Source organism: Scleropages formosus, chromosome 13 (assembly GCF_900964775.1).
Source record: "Scleropages formosus chromosome 13, fSclFor1.1, whole genome shotgun sequence".
Taxonomy (NCBI): domain Eukaryota; kingdom Metazoa; phylum Chordata; class Actinopteri; order Osteoglossiformes; family Osteoglossidae; genus Scleropages; species Scleropages formosus.
In genome coordinates this window covers 15090300-15108484 of record NC_041818.1, presented here as the reverse complement: position 1 = coordinate 15108484, position 18185 = coordinate 15090300, and the positions used below count along the sequence as shown (strand labels likewise).

At 39.5% G+C, this 18185-nt stretch overlaps 2 protein-coding genes across 2 annotated transcripts; both read left to right on the top strand.

The window, feature by feature from the left end:
* Positions 1-2147: 2147 nt before the first annotated feature.
* On the top strand, positions 2148-6796 carry LOC108929675 (uncharacterized). Its single transcript, XM_018744363.2, has 5 exons — positions 2148-2154; positions 2328-2681; positions 3292-3636; positions 4960-4967; positions 6671-6796. The coding sequence occupies exons 1-5, from the start codon at positions 2148-2150 to the stop codon at positions 6794-6796; spliced, it is 840 nt and encodes a 279-aa protein (XP_018599879.2).
* Positions 6797-10672: 3876 nt separating this feature from the next.
* Positions 10673-14770, top strand: LOC114912132 (uncharacterized). Its single transcript, XM_029257519.1, has 5 exons — positions 10673-10679; positions 11504-11861; positions 12201-12538; positions 14448-14497; positions 14645-14770. Exons 1-5 carry the CDS (start codon positions 10673-10675, stop codon positions 14768-14770), a joined length of 879 nt encoding a protein of 292 aa, XP_029113352.1.
* Positions 14771-18185: the final 3415 nt, after the last annotated feature.

The window sequence follows — 18185 nt, the reverse complement described above, 5'->3', positions numbered from 1 at the left end:
CATTTTGATGAGCTTTTCCCACAACTGGAATGGTTATAGAGAGAAGCTCATCAAAATAACTGTGAAGGAAATGACTAAAGGCATTGGAGAAGTTAAGGAACACAACCCTTGCTATGCTGCTGGCCTTTTCCAGGTGGCAATATTCTTCCTCACTTTTATGGGCCTCATAAACCCATTGCATAGCTTCCAGGTTGTCTCTCACAAGAGATTTTATGTATGTATTAACTTCACAAGGGTGTTCATAATACACATTGAGAGAGCCACTGGTCTGTAGTCATTCAGAAAACTTCTTTATTGTGTTTCTTGAATACTGGTTTGTGTTTAGGAGAAAGTTGGCCAAAGCTATGGTCTTATTTGCCAAGTTGAGGCAGTGAAATGCATTTCTATGCTTCTTTGACATTAACATCCAGTAGGCCAAGTTTCTCGCTGTCCTGCATATTACAGTCAACAACTTGAAAGAAGCAGAGTAGAAAAGAAGCAAGAAAAGCATGATCAAAGTCTCCAGAAATCACAATGAATGCTTCTGGATGTCTGGTTTGTAGACTACAGCAGACCATGTATTGCAACTCTGCCACAGCCTCGCTTATCATTCTTGCAAAGGCTCTCCCCACAAGGTCTTTTTGTGAGGGTATATATATATACAGTATATAAATATATATATATATTTCTTTATATATAGCAAGCCCACTCCAGCTTCAGCCTATCCTGACCTCGGAGCTTGCTCCAGTACCCCTAGGATCATTGAGTCACTGTACCATTGCCCTTGCCTGCATTATCCTGAACTTCTCCTCTAGGCTCCTCCTTGTTGCTCTGCTTGTACAAGTCAGCGAAGCCCAAGCTTCAAGGTGCACCAAGCCACAAGGTGAGGTAACTGCTTATCTTCACATGCAGATATGCATTTACTTTCAACAGCTATAGGTTAAAAATCAGATGCATCAAGAACAGCTACCAGGCACAATGAATTCAAGGCAATGCACTGTAAAGATGCTTTCACTTCTAGATTTTCTCCTGCTGTTACTATTGAAATTGACTAACATGTTCCCATTACCCAGAATGACTGACAAAATCGCCAGAGCTGTGGCACTCAAAAAAGTTGACTATGCCTGACATATGTTTCTAGCTCCATGTTACTAGCTAAACATGCATTACATGGGTCTAATTGGTGATGAGAAGGTTCACAGTGCACAGGCTTGGGTTGCCCCGGACAAGCAACTTTTGCAATATCATGGGATCCTCAGTTGCTGGGTGAAGTTGGTGCCCTTTTAACCTCAGACAGAATGAAAAAAAGTCATTCCATGAAGATGTCACTCTGACCCAGTTAAAGATGTTATTATCTTGGTGTATTCTGAAGTTCTATCGGGGTTTATTTTACCTCGAGTTATACCTCATACACTTAGATTTTTAAGCAAAGCAGAGTACTTTTTGAGATATACATGGAAATTTGCTTGAAATTTTCAGAGGCAGAGTCTGAAAAAGCTTACTAATCCATCAACAACCACTTGTCCTGAGCAGGGTCGCAGCAAGTGGGGCTCGAACTCCAGACTCGCCACACAGCGGGCACCAGCTGAGCCTACTGCCCCCTCAAGTTTGCTAATACAATGATGAATTACAAAGTTCAAATTAACCAGTTTTTTGTTACTACAGATCTTAATGAGCATGTTTTACTGGCTCGGATTTTTTAATAATAATAAAAATAATCAAAAACATATTTTTTAGTAATAATTCAAAATTCCTGTATGAAGAGCCAATCAAATCAGATTTTAACAAAGTGAGCACCATTCTGTTTCCTATATGCCTTCACCTTGTCCCTGGTTATACTTTGCTGCTCTCTACTTGTATTCTGTACAGCACACAGCTCACTTCAAGGGGAGTCGACATACAAAGATGATAAGACTCTCTTTTCTTCTTATATTCTCTGGTATAGTGCTTACATGTAAAGTCAATTTATGTTTCTAGTTTGCAATTTAGTTTTTTGCCAGTTTTAAACAAACCACAGTTGTAAATTATATATATGATACATGCAAGTATTATTATTTATGTACTATTTACTCATAGCTGATGCTTTTATCAAAGGGACTTGCAGTGTTAGGTCTGTAGACTAAATTACTTACAGCTTTTTTACAATTATTTATATCTATCTGTAAGCAATGATATGTACCTATTTTAAACTTTGTATTTTTATAATTCTTATTTTGTCTTAACTCATAAGTTCCTTTTCATCGTGATTTATGAAATGGCACAAACAGTTATTTTTTATTTTCTTGTTATTTTATTTTAGTTTTCAATATTTTCTGATATTTTATCTTGGTTTTCTTTTTTTTCCCCAGATATTGCTGTTGCTAATGCCATTGTGCAGCCTAAACTCCTGATAACATTTCAGCCCGGAGACAGTGTGACTTTTACATGCTTCTGCAAACAACATGATGTAACCTATACAGCTTGGTTTAAACAACCCTTGGGCCAGAAACCTCAGATTGTGGCAAAAGCACATTACTATTCCCAAGATGTTGAATTGCAGAATGAATTTAAAAACATGATGCGCTTCTCCTTACAGTGGACACCAACAAGCTTTAACCTGACTATTGCAAATGCAGAGCAGTCTGATTCAGCAGTGTATTACTGTGCTACTATGTTTCTTAATGAAGTAAAGTTTGGAAATGGAACCCTTCTCTTGCTGAAATGTAGGTGAAACAATTTCATAATTAGTTATATTTGTTGTTTCACAGTAATGGTTGTTTGCATAATACTTCTACTTGACAATGAGAGATTTGCCTTTCTAATCCCCATTACATGACTATTGAAGGATAATTCTTAAAAATCTGTTAAGGAAAACCTTTCCTTAATACTTTTCTGTATAAGTTTCAATATCCACCTTTCCCTGGCTTTTTTTGTATATTTTTAATTAATTCAAATGTTAATATGAATTGCCATGTGGATTCATAAGATTTTTGCTGCAAATATTATGAATAAACAAATGCAATCAGAATATCAAATACAATTTTTAGTTGAGGTGACATGTTTTAGCTGAAAATACATTTTGAAAATTGCCTTGTAGAAGTGCAGTAGTATCATTGCTCTGCATAAAATATGCCGTATGTCAGTATGATGAAGATTTTCATGAAGTAGTTAAGACTAAAAAGGAAAATATGTGCAATAATGAAGAGTTTGTGCCTTTATCTATACTTATAATGGATATACACATACATTAAGTTGTATGCATTATAATACAAAATATTGTGGTTCTGTGTTCAGTTCGAAATTTGATGAAACAATATTTTTCTTTAAGCACAGATTCCAGCAGCAGGACTGTGGTGCAGCAGGTGGTGTCAGACCCAGCGCGTCCAGGAGACTCGGTGACTCTGCAGTGTACAGTAGACAGTGAGACCTGTGCAGGAGAACACAGTGTTTACTGGTTCAGACACGGCTCGGGAGAATCCCTTCCGGGACTCATTTACACCCATGGAAACAGGAGTGATGAGTGTGAGAGGAGCCCTGAGGCTGGGTCTCATACACACAGCTGTATCTACAGCCTCCCCAAGAGGAACCTCAGCCGCTCCAATGCTGGGATTTACTATTGTGCTGTGGCCACGTGTGGGGACATACTGTTTGGAAATGGGACAGTGGTGAAGTTTCCAGGTAAGTAAAACTCAATCATTATCATTAACTGTATGTGCAAACCACGGTCATAGGGTCCTGAGCCTATCCCAGTGTACTAGGCTAATCAGGGTACACCACACAGGACACCAGTCCATCACAGAGGTAATTTTTCCATCCGTCCATATTCAGTCACCAATTATTAACTGGGCTTATAGTTGATTAAAGCGAGCAACACAAAGCACGGTGAAATACCGTTTTATCAATGGACAATAGTGAAGTTTCCAAGAAAGTAATTGACAAAAGGTATTGCATGTTTCAGCATGGGTGGCATGGTGACGTTGCCGCCTCACAATACCTGGGTGATGTGACAGAACGTGGGTTCAGTCCCTGCTGAGTCGGTGTGGAGTTTGCATGCCCACCTTATGTCTGCGTGGGTTTCTCCATGGTGCTCTGGTTTCCTCCCACATTCAAAAGACATAGATAAAGTTCCCTTATTGTATACTAATGAGTGAATGTGCGCATGTGTGGTTGCTCTGCGACTGACTGGTGCCCTAGTGTAGTCTAAGGTGTACCTCCCTCTACACTGAGTGATTCTGGGATGGGCTCCGGTTCATCACAACCTTGCTCAGAACAGTTATTGAAATTGGATGAAATTTGTGTAATTTATAGAAATGTGTTATATGCTTAAAGTTAGCCAGTGAAATTGAAAGGTTGAAGGTTTAAAATATTTCCAAACCGCTTATCCCATACGGGGTCACGGGGAACCGGAGCCTACCCGGCAACACAGGGCGTAAGGCCGGAGGGGGAGGGAACACACCCAGGATGGGACGCCAGTCCGTCGCAAGGCACCCCAAGCGGGACTCGAACCCCAGACCCACCAGAGAGCAGGACTGTGGGGTTTAAAATATTGTATAAGTCAATTGTACAGCATTTTCTTCAGCAGGAGCTGTTTCAAGTTACGTTAGCGAAGTTTTTCACTTCCAGGCCATGATTTGAAAATTAATTCTTTGAAAAGTGTCAAAAAAGTTGTTGATTTGAATTGTGTACAAAATACATTTGATCACAACAAAGTAAAGATATTATTCCTAAATCACATTGCAGGTTCAGACCAAGAAAAAGATATTGATCCTTTAGTCCTTGTGCTGGCAGCATCAAACATCTTATGCGTGCTGATAATAGTTGTCCTTTGCCTGAAAAACACAAGAACTACAGGTTTGTGTCTATATTTTTAAATGAACTTTATTCTATGTATTTCCGTAAATATTTAGTTTCAGTTCTAAAAAGAGGAATTATACTTAATGAGTTTTAATGCATTTTTTCTTTGACAAACAGATACAACCCCGAATTTATTGTCTTTGCCAGATACAGAGGTACAGTAAAATTTACTTCATCAGGCAAACCTGCTGAAATTCGTAATTTTATATATGTCACTTTTTTGTTCCCTGAGAGTAAACGGTACACTCTTTGGAAATGTTTGAAATTTCAAGTACTATATTGAAACATGTGGATGCCTGATCCTCATACGAATGCAAACAGTGGGTAGTGTGCATGGACCATTTTGTACTGTTCTGAAACATTGGAATGAACAGTAACATGTGTAACGAATTACACTGGAAATCTGTACTTTGCCATTATTTTTTCAACAAAATTCAATTTGCAAGCAGTTTTCTTGTGTGGGAAACTACTACAGCTGTTTTCACATGTGGGAAATTGGAGTACCGTGAGTTTCCCCCTTTGGCAGAAATGGATGAATATGATAATTTTTTCTCTCAATTTTGACCCACTCTTCTACACAAAACTGCTTCAGCTGCATTAAATTGAAAGGATTTCTTGCATTCACAGCTCACTTTAAACCCTCCTAGACACAATATTTCCATTAAATTTAAATCTGGACTTTGACTTGTCTACTGAAAAGTCCAAATTTTTCTTTTTCAGCCACTGAGTTGGATTTTGTTGAATTTTTTTCGGCTCACTGTCCTGCTGGAAAACCTATTTTTGGTTCAGCTTTTTGGCAGATAGCCTCATTTTCTGCCCAGTGTCCTCCAGACATGGAAGAATTCGTATTTGACTCAAAGTTTAAATGTAATGGAGTAACAGCAAGTTGCTCAGGCCTTTAAGCATTAAAGCGATCCCAAACCATAATGGTACCCACAAAATATTTACAGTTGGTATGAGGTTTTCATGTTCAAATTTTCAAAGCCAACAACTGATTTCTTGCAAACGTGGTGTAGGGCTTTGCATTTAAATAATCGTGCCTTTTACATATTGGTCCAGAACACATTTTTCCAGAAGCCACGTTCTAAATCCATATTATTTCTGGAAAACTTTTCACTGTCATATTCTTCTGAGAAGCTTTTTTCATCCTGACCTCTCATGGAGACCAGGCGTGTTCAGTCTCTTCTTGATTGTTGACTCATTGGACCTGACTGCCGCATGAGATGCTTGCACATCATCTAATCTGTTTATCTGCAATCGATGTCACATATTAAAATCACGCACCAAACAGGACAAAAAGAAACTAAAGAGATGAATAAATAGTTGTGAATAAACTGTTAAATAGGAGTTTTTGGAGACATCCTGAAGCATCTTTTGACCCATTTTTTTGAACTGTACTTAGTACATAATCCTGTTTGAGTAAATTACTGGTGATTCAGATTTTTTTCCCAGCAAGTTGCTCATGTTAGTGTAAAATCTTGGGTGCTCAAAGCAACTCTCGACTTGCTAATCATTTGTACTGATTAATAAAACAAGGAAACTAATGGTTCCCACCCCATGAAATAAAGTTCTGTTTAAATATGTTGACTAAATGATTGAAAAGAACAGATTTCCAGTGTCATTTCTTAACTCTCATTTGTTAATATCCAGTGCTATTTATTTGGATACCTATTGCAAATATTTAAATGAACATCGGGCATTCAAACCTTTGCAGGGGAGGTTTACTTAGTTTTTCCATATCACTGTGTCTCAAAAACCACAGAAATATTAAAAGAACACCTGCACCTGTATTTTTAAGAAACCAAATTTTAAATTCAACCCATCGAATTAATGACACTTTTCTGGTTCTTCTTCTCAGACCCAGGAGCAGCAGCAGATCAACTACGCTGAGTGCAGTTTCCCAAAGAGGAAGCTCCACACTGGGGCAAATCGGGAACAGATTGAAACCCATGTCCTCTATTCTGCTATTAGATACAAAGAATAGGACTAAAAACTAAACTTACAAAACCAACTTGCAAACTTGTTGAATTCAAAGCCTTGCAAAACTGTAATAATAAAAGGCATTTATTACACTTGCCAAAAATTCATAGAATTAACCTTTTTCTTAAAACAATAAAAGCCATGTCATCTATTCTCGTATTAGATATTAACAGTGGGACTGAAAACACCATAGTTGCGAGTACAAATGCAAGACCTAACAATACCTTTACGCATTGGACAGCTGGTGACATTTTTTTAACTTGTTTTTACCATTGCTTCAAATTAATTACAAATAACAGTTGCAGAATTTGGGACTTGAATGACTGTGATTGCCTGTATCTGGAATCTGTTTGACTTTTTAGTCTATTAAGGTAATATTGGAATAAATCAGAAGTATGAACATTTTGACTCACCTTCATATTTTGTGCACGTTAGTTTCAGTTTGCTGTATCAGTTGGTGTGAAGAATGATAAAACTGAGACTTGAAAAAATAGACTTTACATTTAAATAAATTTATATGCAAACTTTGAAAAAACACATATATGTTACATTTTATGTTGTATTCATGTTCAGTGTGTAAAATGTTTTGTACATCAGTGAAATAAAATCCTCACTTTAATAATATTATGGTTTCCATTTTGGATATAAGTACATCAATGATACAAGGCTGTGATAAATACTAAATTCATCACAGTAAATGAATCATATGAACAAAATAAGCTAAAATTAAGGTATTTCAGACAATAAAAGAGAACATGCAAATGGTTCATTTTCTGATTTCCTGCATAAAAGACTGAGTGTTGTCACGTGAAACATAGGGAGCCGGGACGGCTGGACCCAAGTGCAGCGTTGTTCGTCCGGAGTCGAGGGGTGAGGCAAGTTCTCCGTGTTGGGGACAGACGAAGGGTCGGTTGATTGGCGGTCAGGGTCAAGGCGAAGATCCATGAGTGAGGTCGGGGGGTCTTAGTGAAGGGTCGGTCGAGCGGTCAACAGGACAGGAACAAGGATCCATGGACATGGTCGGGAGTCAAAAACCAGAGGACGTGAACTGAGAGTTAGCGATGCTTGTGAATGAAGCATCACGAGGAAGGGCGACTGTCCCTCACGAGATTCTGCAAAGGTATGGGAGCTGCGGAGTATCTTTTAAAGGGTAGGGAGTTAGTCAGGTGTTGGACCAGAGTCAGGTGCTGTCGACTGAGTTGTGGCTGTGGACGTGACAAGTGTCATGTCAACAATTATGTCCTGTGTATTCAGAAGCTGTCCCTTTGAGAACATTCAGTTTGCACCAGTGACTGGTTTAGGTGCAGCTACAGTAGCTTAGACCTTTAGGGCTGTCATTTATTCACACTTTTATATTTTCATGAAAATCAAACTTTTTAACGTATCAAAAACTGACAGTGGTCATACTTTAATTTACAGTCAAGTGCTATTATTTGCAGATTATTGCACAGGTATCCACTTGACCACTGTTGAGATTTTCTTTTTACTGTATACATAGGGAGCCACAGTAAGTTTTGGTACAAAACCACTTGAAACACAAGTTGACCACATTTTTTTCCCATTCAAACAGTCATCCAGTGTTTTTAGAGTGGTGTTTTGCAGTTAAAAACAAGGGTTGTTCTGTCTATGACTGATTACAGTGCTTTGCTTGCCCTTGTCAACACATTTTAATGCTTTAAGTTTTACGAATGTAAGGATGAAGGAATATTCCTTGCTTATCTTAGCACTTGGATGAATCTCAACATCATTGTGTGTATGTGTAAATCATAGTCATTTCCAAAAAAATCCAACTCCAACAGTAAAGTACAATGTCAGCAGAAATGCCATTAGATTAGTGCAGAAAACGATCACATCCCAAAAATCCTACACCACAAGCTAGGACACCTACACCACACCCTGCCTCAGAAAGATGATGCGTATCATGAGAGACCATAGTCACCCCACATGGGCACTTTTCTCTTCCCTACCATCTGCAAAATGGCTTAGGTCTATTTGAACCCGCACTGCTAGGTACAGGAACAGCTTTTACCCCACTGCTGTAAGACTATACAACACTAACCAATGTGCCACCTTTAGTAACTAGAGTTGGACTGCTCCATCCAAGCACATTGGTCAAATGGAATGTCACTTTAAGCATTCTCATTCTCTCATTTTGAGTTCTCTGGCTGTCAACTGGTATTATTGTTATTACTGTTACCATTATTTATTGCTATTGGTTGCACTACTCACTGTCATTGTTTTATTTGTGCAGTATTTCTATTCTCTCTGTCTTTGTCCATAGTCTGTGGAGAAGCATTCATGAAGATTTTCATGATACATATACATAGTACTTCTATTGATGACACACACACACACACACACACACACACTTGTCCCATATGGGGTCACAGGGAACCGGAGCCTACCCGGTAAAACAGAGCGTAAGGCCAAGGGGGGAGGGGACACACCCAGAACGGGACGCCAGTCCGTCGCAAGGCACCCCAAGGGGGACTCGAACCCCCGACCCACCGGAGAGCAGGACCTGGTCCAACCCACTGCACCACCACACCCCCCAGGTCTATTGATGACAATAAACTTGAAACTTGAAATAACCAAGCAGAGAGAGAAGGAGTGCAGATTTGAGAGTCGTTTCAAACACATGTTGCCCCCTGCTGAAGGGATGACGGTAGAGCAGCAATTTTACGCAGGGTGTGTGTCGAAGAGTGTGTTTTCCAGCAGCACAGGGCAGTGGAACTCAGAAACAGCAGAGCGCCCCAATGTTTCAGTTGGCACGACTCAGTTACACACATTATTGTTCAGGTATGTTTTTTTTTCTGTAAAAGTGAACACATTACGATGTGTCGTGATAGTCAAAACATTGTTCAGTGTTTTACTGGCTTCTGCGTATGTTTTGCCTTTTGTCATGTCTGCCATGAGCAGTATTCAAGAGGACACTGGAGGTCTGGGTCCAGATCACCTGGCATAAGGTGGCATAGCTGTTCCCAATGATTCAACTGGAGGAGAAGCTAAAAAAAGACAAACAACAAGTCTGTAGAGTTGTGGACCCTTCATCAGTTATAGGCTGCTTGTCCCTGTGATTCTCTAGTGGGCCTTGCACCCTGTTCACTTGTTTCTTTCCAAAGTTCTTGTCACAGTATTTTTCTGTTCCAGTCCTGAGTTTCTGTCCTGTCTCTGCTTCACTGCTGCGTCCCTGTCCTGGTCGTGTGTCTCAGCCTTGTTTCAGACATGTTCTGACATGCTGTTCCTGTTCCACTCATGGTCCTTGTTTAAAGCGTCCTGTGTATTGACCTCCAGACGTGACACCCTTAAGTTCTTTTAGAGGTTCCTGAATTATTTATTTATTCTTTATTGTTTAAACGTAAAGGTTTTTTTTGACATCTTCACTGGGCTCAACATTTATGAGGCATAGTTTTGCAAATGTGGGGGTGCGGTAGAGTAGCGGGTTTGGCCAGGTCCTGCTTTCTGGTGAGTCTGGGGTTTGGGTCACGCTTGGGGTGCCTTGTGATGGACTGGCGTCCCGTCCTGGGTGTTCGCCCTCAAGCCTTGCGCCCCGTGTTGCCAGGTTAGGCTCCGGTTCGCCGCGACCCCGCTTGGGACGAGCGGTTTCAGTCAATGTGTGTGTGTGTTTGGCAATGTTCTAATCAATTGACAGGGTTTGAAGGAACTTTTCAATCTGTGTGTACTGCATAACCACAGATCTTGAGTGTTTAGTTTGGCAGGTTTTTTTTCGTAAAGCTGAATATCTTTTGCTTGGATTCCAAACCACACGACTTATGTTTGACAGCAACCCAGGAAAAATCAGTTGTAAACAGTGGTGTTTGTCTCGCCACTTCCATCCCAAACAAAGAGTTTTATAATGAATGAGCCATTAAACTTAAGCATGTACAGTAAGCACTTATGGACACTATGGTTGAATAACATGCGAAAATGACTGTAAATTAATTGGCTTATGGTGTCAGTCTGGACACTAATTCTGTCCAAACTGTATTTGTAGATACCGCAGACGACAATGAGCTCCGACCTCTGGCTGTAGTATCCTTCAGCAAGGTACTTACCCTATATTGCTCCAGTAAAATTACTGAGCTGTATAAATGGGAAAATAATTGTAAGTATGTTTTAAGTCGCTTTGAAGAAAAGTGTTGAATAAATGTACATATGAATCTTCATATATGTATTTAATTATATTTCATTTAAATGGAAAAATATGTGCTGGCTTATGAAACTAGGTATATGGGTAAAAAAAAAATTGAATAAAATGTTAAATTCATTTTCTAGAGCACTAAGGAAATAATATTATCATTCTTAAATATATGCATAAAATGTCTTTTAAACACTACATGAATTGCTGTATGACGAGCCAATCAGATCAGATGTTAACACAATGAGCACCATTCTGTTTCCTATATGCCTTCACCTTGTCCCTGGTTATACTTTGCTGCTCTCTACTTGTGTTCTGCACAGCACACAGCTCACTTCAAGGGGAGTCGACATACAAAGATGATAACACTCTATTTTCCTCTTATATTCTCTTGTGCAGTGTTTCAATGTAAATGCAGCTTACTTTTTATTTACAACAATATTTCGACTTTACACTAGCTGCAACAGTTGATGGATATAAAACTACAGAAACAAGTAATCTTTAGATCTGCATAAGAGACCTTTTCATTGTCATATCTGAAATGGATTTTTGTATTTTGCATTTTTCTTCCAGATATCACGCTTGCTGATGACATCGTGCAGCCTAACGTCATGATGAAGGCTCTACTTGGAGACAGTGTGACTCTTACATGCTTCTGTACAAAGGATGAAATAACCTACATCGCTTGGTTCGAACAGCCGTTCGGCCAGAAACCTCAAATCGTGGCAAAAGCTCTTTTCTATTCACAAGATGTTGAATTTCAGGCTGAATTTGAAAACAGGTTGTCCTTACAGTGGATAGAAGCAACTAAAAGTTTTAACATGACTATTTTAAAAACAGAGCTGTCTGATTCAGCAGTGTATTACTGTGTTACAGTCTTATATAATGAGGTCACTTTTGGAGACGGAACCATCCTCATACTGACAGGTAAGTAGAACTGTTACTCCACATGTAACTCTTCTTAAGCCTTGCGCCGTTTTAAAAGATTTTTCTTTAATTACAAAAAGCTGTTTGTGCTACCTGTGATTGTCAGCCATAACAAATCTTTTATGTGATGGGGAAATGTTAGAAAAAGAAAAAAAGAAACCAATTTTGTTGAGACTTAACTATGAATATTTCAGTTAAATTTTACCGTAACTATTTTCCACAATGAATTTTTGGCAAAATGATGCTTTATTTATAGTCATGTTACTTGGTCATCCATAGAAAAAATCCATATTTGTTATGACAGAACTGTCTCTGCTGAAAATGATTTTTTCACAGATTCCAGCAGTAGGACTGTGGTGCAGCAGGTGGTGTCAGACCCAGTGCGTCCAGGAGACTCGGTGACTCTGCAGTGTACAGTAGACAGTGAGACCTGTGCAGGAGAACACAGTGTTTACTGGTTCAGACACGGCTCGGGAGAATCCCTTCCGGGACTCATTTACACCCATGGAAACAGGAGTGATGAGTGTGAGAGGAGCCCTGAGGCTGGGTCTCATACACACAGCTGTATCTACAGCCTCCCCAAGAGGAACCTTAGTCCCTCCGATGCTGGGATTTACTACTGTGCTGTGGCCACGTGTGGGGACATACTGTTTGGAAATGGGACAGTGGTGAAGTTTCCAGGTAAGTGAAACTTTATTTTAAAAAATCTGAAATGAAACATTTAGGGCAGTGAACATTTTTATCAGTTTTATACCATTAATCTACACTGCTGAAAAAGTAATTAAAACAGTTTTGTGACAACATATAATTTCTGTGGTTGGTTATTTTAGTAACATTTACCTGATGTTATTGTCCAAAGTGACTTACAATACCAACCATCATTTACATAGCTTGGTAATGTTACAGGAGCAGTTTAGGTTAAGTACCTTGCTCAAGGATACTACAGGCAGTGCTGGAATTCAGACCTGTACCCATTGGGTCACAAGGTAGCTGCTCTAACTGCTTTGCTACCACCTGACCTTTGAAGACATGAAAGACAAATGCATAGGTGTCTTCACTGAAAAAAAAACAAGTTTCAAAATATGTTTAGTGCTTATTGAAGAAGCCAGGAGCTGGGGGTATGGTGGCGCAGTGGGTTGGACCACAGTCCTCCTCTCGGGTGGGTCTGGGGTTCGAGTCCTGCTTGAGGTGCCTTGTGACAGACCGGCATCCGGTCCTGGGTGTGTCCCCTCCCCCTCCGGCCTTACGCCCTCTATTACCGGGTAGGCTCCGGTTCCCTGCGACCCCGTATGGGACAAGCAGTTCTGAAAGTGTGTGTGAAGAAGCCAGAAACAGTATTTCACAGTGTATTACAAATGAACACAGTAATGCAATGAAACATATTACAAAGCAGCAGTTAATGGAAATGTTTTTTCAACATGAAACAATAAATTAAGAATATGTAGTCAAAATAGTCTTAAACTGAATGATATGTAAATAATAATAACTGACTGAATATGTAAATGAAATTAACTATAAACTTTCAAAATGCTGTAGTACATAAAGATTTGGGAATAATACAATTTATCTTTTTTTTTTTTAGTTATTTATTTACTGATTAATTCATAACAATACTCTAAATAGGACTGCATTACCAACCATGTTTTCTTTATTCTAGCTGAAGGGAACGTGCCTTCTCCAATTGTCCTTGGCTTGGGAGTCGCATTAGTTGTCAGCATATTTGTTAATGCTGGCTTTGTCTGCAGAAGAAATAAGAGCAAATTGTATGCACAACATCCCGGTGAGTGACTCTATTTAATGAAATTAGAAATGATTTAATCATGCTATAATGTACTTTCATTTAATTATTGCCAATGGTGTGTGTAATTTTATAAATGCATATCAGAGTCATATTTTAAATAAAGAAATGCACAGAATAGGCCTTATTACAGAGCGCAGAAATAGCCATGTCTCTAGCCAAGCCCAATAGAATAGATTAAGTATGTTGTTTTATTTTGTTTAATAGTTTATTAATACAGTGGTATCTGAAGTTACAAGTACAGCTGGGACTGGAAGTCTGTTGATTACATGATTTGTCCATTTCCTGCTTTTAACATTGTCATAATCAATAAATTCTATGGAACGCAGATGTCACTTCAATTACTAACAGGTTAGGTTCTGTAAAAATCGCTAATAAAGCTGTAACAAATACTCTGTGATACTGCAATCCATCCATCTGCTGATGCATTGCAGTGTAATCCTTAATTCAAAACTACATTAAAGTTAAAACTCTTTTAAAATGACTGAAAATAATTTAAAAAAGCTTAATCTGCAAAACCTCTTCTTCAGTCCATACTGCTGACCATTTGATCACATATATGTGCATTGTTGAGATATTGTTGCTCTCGCTTGCATCTTTCAGTTAAAAATTTTAATACAAATTCCAAAATAACATGGTCTGAGCTTTTCAAGGAACATGCGACAATGTAGCTCTTTTTGCACATGGGATATTAGCTTTAATTACTTAGCTTAAATTAGTGAACTGAGACAGTGCAGAGGGCAGAAGAAAGCACTCTTTTAACACGGCACTCATTTTTAACAAATAATCCAGATGAGCAAAGCCAGGATGGTATGTTCAAGGAGGAAAGGTCCGGCAGACAGGTATGTAAACAATTTTTACAGCATAGATAAAGGAAAAAAGGTATTTTAAGATTGTGCTAATAAGGATATGATTTAATAATTTTACCTTTATTCTTTTATCAAAATGCAATCGTATGCAATGACTTTTTTTGCTGTCTGGCCCCGCAGTGCCAGGATGAGGACATGCTGAATTATGCTGCCCTGAATGTCAAGAACCCAAAACCAAAGAGAAAGAAGAGGGAGACAAAGCAGGACACCATTTATTCTGACCTAAGGGTCCCAGACTGGGAGTGACAGTACCAGAGGTTTCATGGAAAATGGACTAGAAAGGCTCATAGAGTATTAGACGAAACAGGGAAATGTTTAATTTGTTGTAACTCCCTTCTGCAAGATTCATGTTGCTTTGGAGAAACATGTCTGCTAAATGAATAAATGTGAATGTAATGTATTGTCTGTCCCAGCCTACGTACTCCTGTCCTGATCCAGTGTCTAAGCCCTGTTTAAGCCACCTTTCAGTGCACTGATTTTGTTCCACTTATTGTCCTTGTGTGAAACACCCTGTGCAGGTTTCCTAGTTTATTTCATACTGTGGCTTCGTGGCAATGGCTTTTTATTTTTATATTTTGGCTTAACTGTTTTGGTGCAGTGTAGGTTTATAAAGCTGATTTTTAAACACTATGTGGTCTCTTGTTTCCCTGTGTCACCTCATTGAGAAGAGAACTATTTAAGAATAAACTGAACTAGACCAACATGGCCTTGCAGCACATATCGTAGTTAGGTCCATATGTATTTGGATAGTGACACAATTTTCATCATTTTTTGGGTTTCAGATGAAATTTCAAATGAAAGAATCATGATGTGCTTTAAGTGTAGATTTTTTTGTCAAAAATCTGGAACCCATAGACATCACTAGATTCTGGATTTCTTCCCAGGTGATGCTCTGCCAGACCTTCGCTCCAGTAGTCTTCAGTTCCTGCTTGTTCTTGGGGCGTTTGGCCTTCAGCAAATGAAAAACATATTCAGTTGGACTAAGGGCAAGTGATTGACTCGGCCGCTGCAGAACATTCAATTTCTTTGGCTTAAGAAAGTCTTGGGTTGCTTTTACAGTATGCTTCGGATCACTGTCCATCTGCACTGAGAAGCACTGTTCAATGCATTTTGAAGTGTTTGGCTAGATGTGAGCAGATAATATAAACCTATGCACTTCAAAATACATCCTGCTAGTTTTATCAGCAGTCATATCATCAATAAATACAAAGGAATCAGTTCCACTGGTAGCCATACATACCCATGCCATAACACTATTTCCACCATGCTTCACAGATGAAGTGGTATGCTTCAGATCCTGAGCAGTTCCTTTATTTTTCCATACTCTTCTTATTCCATCATTCTGGTACAAGTTGATCTATGTCTCATCTCTCCATGGCATGTTCTTCCAAAACTGTATAGGCAGTTTTCTATGTTTTTTGCCAAACTCTAATCAGGTCTTCTGGGTTTTGAGCTTCACGAGTGGTTTACATCTTGTGGTAAACCCCCTGTATTAACTCTGGTGAAGTCTTCTCTTGACTGTTGACTTTGACACAGATGCGCCTGCCTCCTGGGGGGTGTTGTTAATCTTGCCAACTGTTGTGAACCGGTTTTTCTTCACCACAGAAAGAATTGTTTTGTCATCCACCACAGTTGTTATCGGTAGACTCCGGGGCCTTTTGGTGTTCCTGAGCTCACCGGTGCATTCTTTCTTTTTACACACCTAATGTTTTTGCTCTCTCTCTGTTGGGTTTGGTTTCATTTTTCATCCTAATGATGGCTTGTTTCACTGGCAGTAACAGCTCTTTGGATTTCATATTGGGTATTAACAGCAAATGATTCCAAATGCAAATGCCACACTTGAAATCAGCTCTAGACCTTTTATCTGCTTAGTTGTACATAAAATAATGTGGGAATAACACACACCTGGCTATGAAACAGCTGAGCAGCAATTTGTCCAAATACTTTTGGTCTCTTGAAAAGGGGGACCTCAACAAGTGCTGTAAGTTCTACATTGTTCTCCCAATTTGGATGTAAATAACCTCAAATTAAAGATGGAAGTCCACACTTTAAGTACATCTTGAATGTTTCACCATTGTGGTGGGATGCAGAGCAAAAAGGTTGAAAGTTGTGTCATGGTCCAAACAGTTATGGACCATACTGTAGCACTGCTGTCTCAGAGCATATGGGCTAGTTGGGGGTTCCAGCAAGAAGCCAGCCATTCCTCCTCACTTCACCTGTGGATGGCCGGGACATCACTGGGGTCAGCAGATCATAGGGAAAAGGGGTGAGTGGTATCCTGTAATGTGATTGTTATGTCCATGCCCGCACCACAACCAACAGCACTTGACACCAATCAAGCACCTGACTGAGCATGCGCCTTTAAAAGACCCTCCTCAGGTCCCGTACAATTGGGGAATCTCACTGAGACAACCGTCCCTACTGCTCTATGCCTAGTTCTTCCTAGTCTCTTGCTTCCTGTCTCCGTTTCCCGGCTTTCAACTCTTCACTTCGTCCCCTGACCACGTCCTTGGATCCTTGCTCTCACTCTAATGTCTATCGACCGACTCTTTGCCCGTCCCCAACAACAAGAACTTACCTAATTTCTTGGTTCCTGACGACAGATCCTGCACTTGGGTCGGGCTGCCTCTATGTCCTCGGTTCCACGTGACAGTGATCAAGTGAGATAAAACAGGTTAAGGTCTGTATGAATCGGGTTGACTGCAGTAGATACTCGGGATTCCATGGACCAAGTCGCTCTGCTTGGCTAATAGTCTAATTTATTGCAAAAATTGTTACTAGGACAAGGATAGACCTGGTAGTGTCTGCCAGTGAGCACATAGTGGATGGGTGATAAATGTGCAGAGTGTGGAACTAAGGTCAGATGCAGCACCCATAAGGTGCAGTAGCTAGTGCTCTGGTAGGGTAAAAGCCAGAGCTACTATGACAGGTCGAAACTCTTAGAGCTTTGGACACAGAGACACACTTTTCTGAAACATGGTTTGCTTCCTGATGCCACCGTTTTTGCTGGTACAAATGACTTGAGCAACTGCCTTTACAATTTTGTCAGGTAGGAAATGCAAAGATGAGTGTAACTTGAGTTCATGCAAATTTATGCATCTGTTAAGTTATTAGTGGAGAAGTAAGTAAAAAAAAAAACATATCTTTTGATACCATTGTTGAATTTTGAAAGGGAATCAGCAGTTCTGAGGGAAAGGGGCATCAAGATTTTTGGATGCTGTGCTAGAGGAGGAGACACTTTTAAACTTTGTTTCTACTGGCAGATTTCAGCATTTTTTGAAATTGCAGAGAAACCTGGAGGGGCGTAACTGGGAAGAATGAGCTGCCTGATTAAAAACAAAGTGGATTAGCCAAAACAAAATTTGCTTTCTTTTTAATCTTCCAGAGTACTGTCGGTTAAAAATGTTGTAGTTCTGTCATCTGCTCTGATGCTTTATGGAAACTCAAATGAAGTGGAGCACTGAACTGTCAGCTGATTGCCTCTTGGTGAGGAGCTGGATCAGATGGCTTTCGAAAGCCGTCAGACAGACACGGAAGGACTAAGCAAGTAGTAAGGGTGTCCTAAGAATACCTGACAAAGGCCCAGCTTAATAATGACTTCAACTTCCTTCAGTAGAGATTCTGTATATAGTGGAACCTCGGAACTCGAACTTAAGTCATT

Bases quoted from the DNA above. Each gene is read 5' to 3' on its own strand.
- LOC108929675 (XM_018744363.2), top strand. The intron at 2,682-3,291 runs GTAGGTGAAACA...CTTTAAGCACAG, and splicing joins AACCCTTCTCTTGCTGAAAT to ATTCCAGCAGCAGGACTGTG.
- LOC114912132 (XM_029257519.1), top strand. The intron at 11,862-12,200 runs GTAGAACTGTTA...CACAGATTCCAG, and splicing joins ATCCTCATACTGACAGGTAA to CAGTAGGACTGTGGTGCAGC. The intron at 12,539-14,447 runs GTAAGTGAAACT...CAAATAATCCAG, and splicing joins GACAGTGGTGAAGTTTCCAG to ATGAGCAAAGCCAGGATGGT.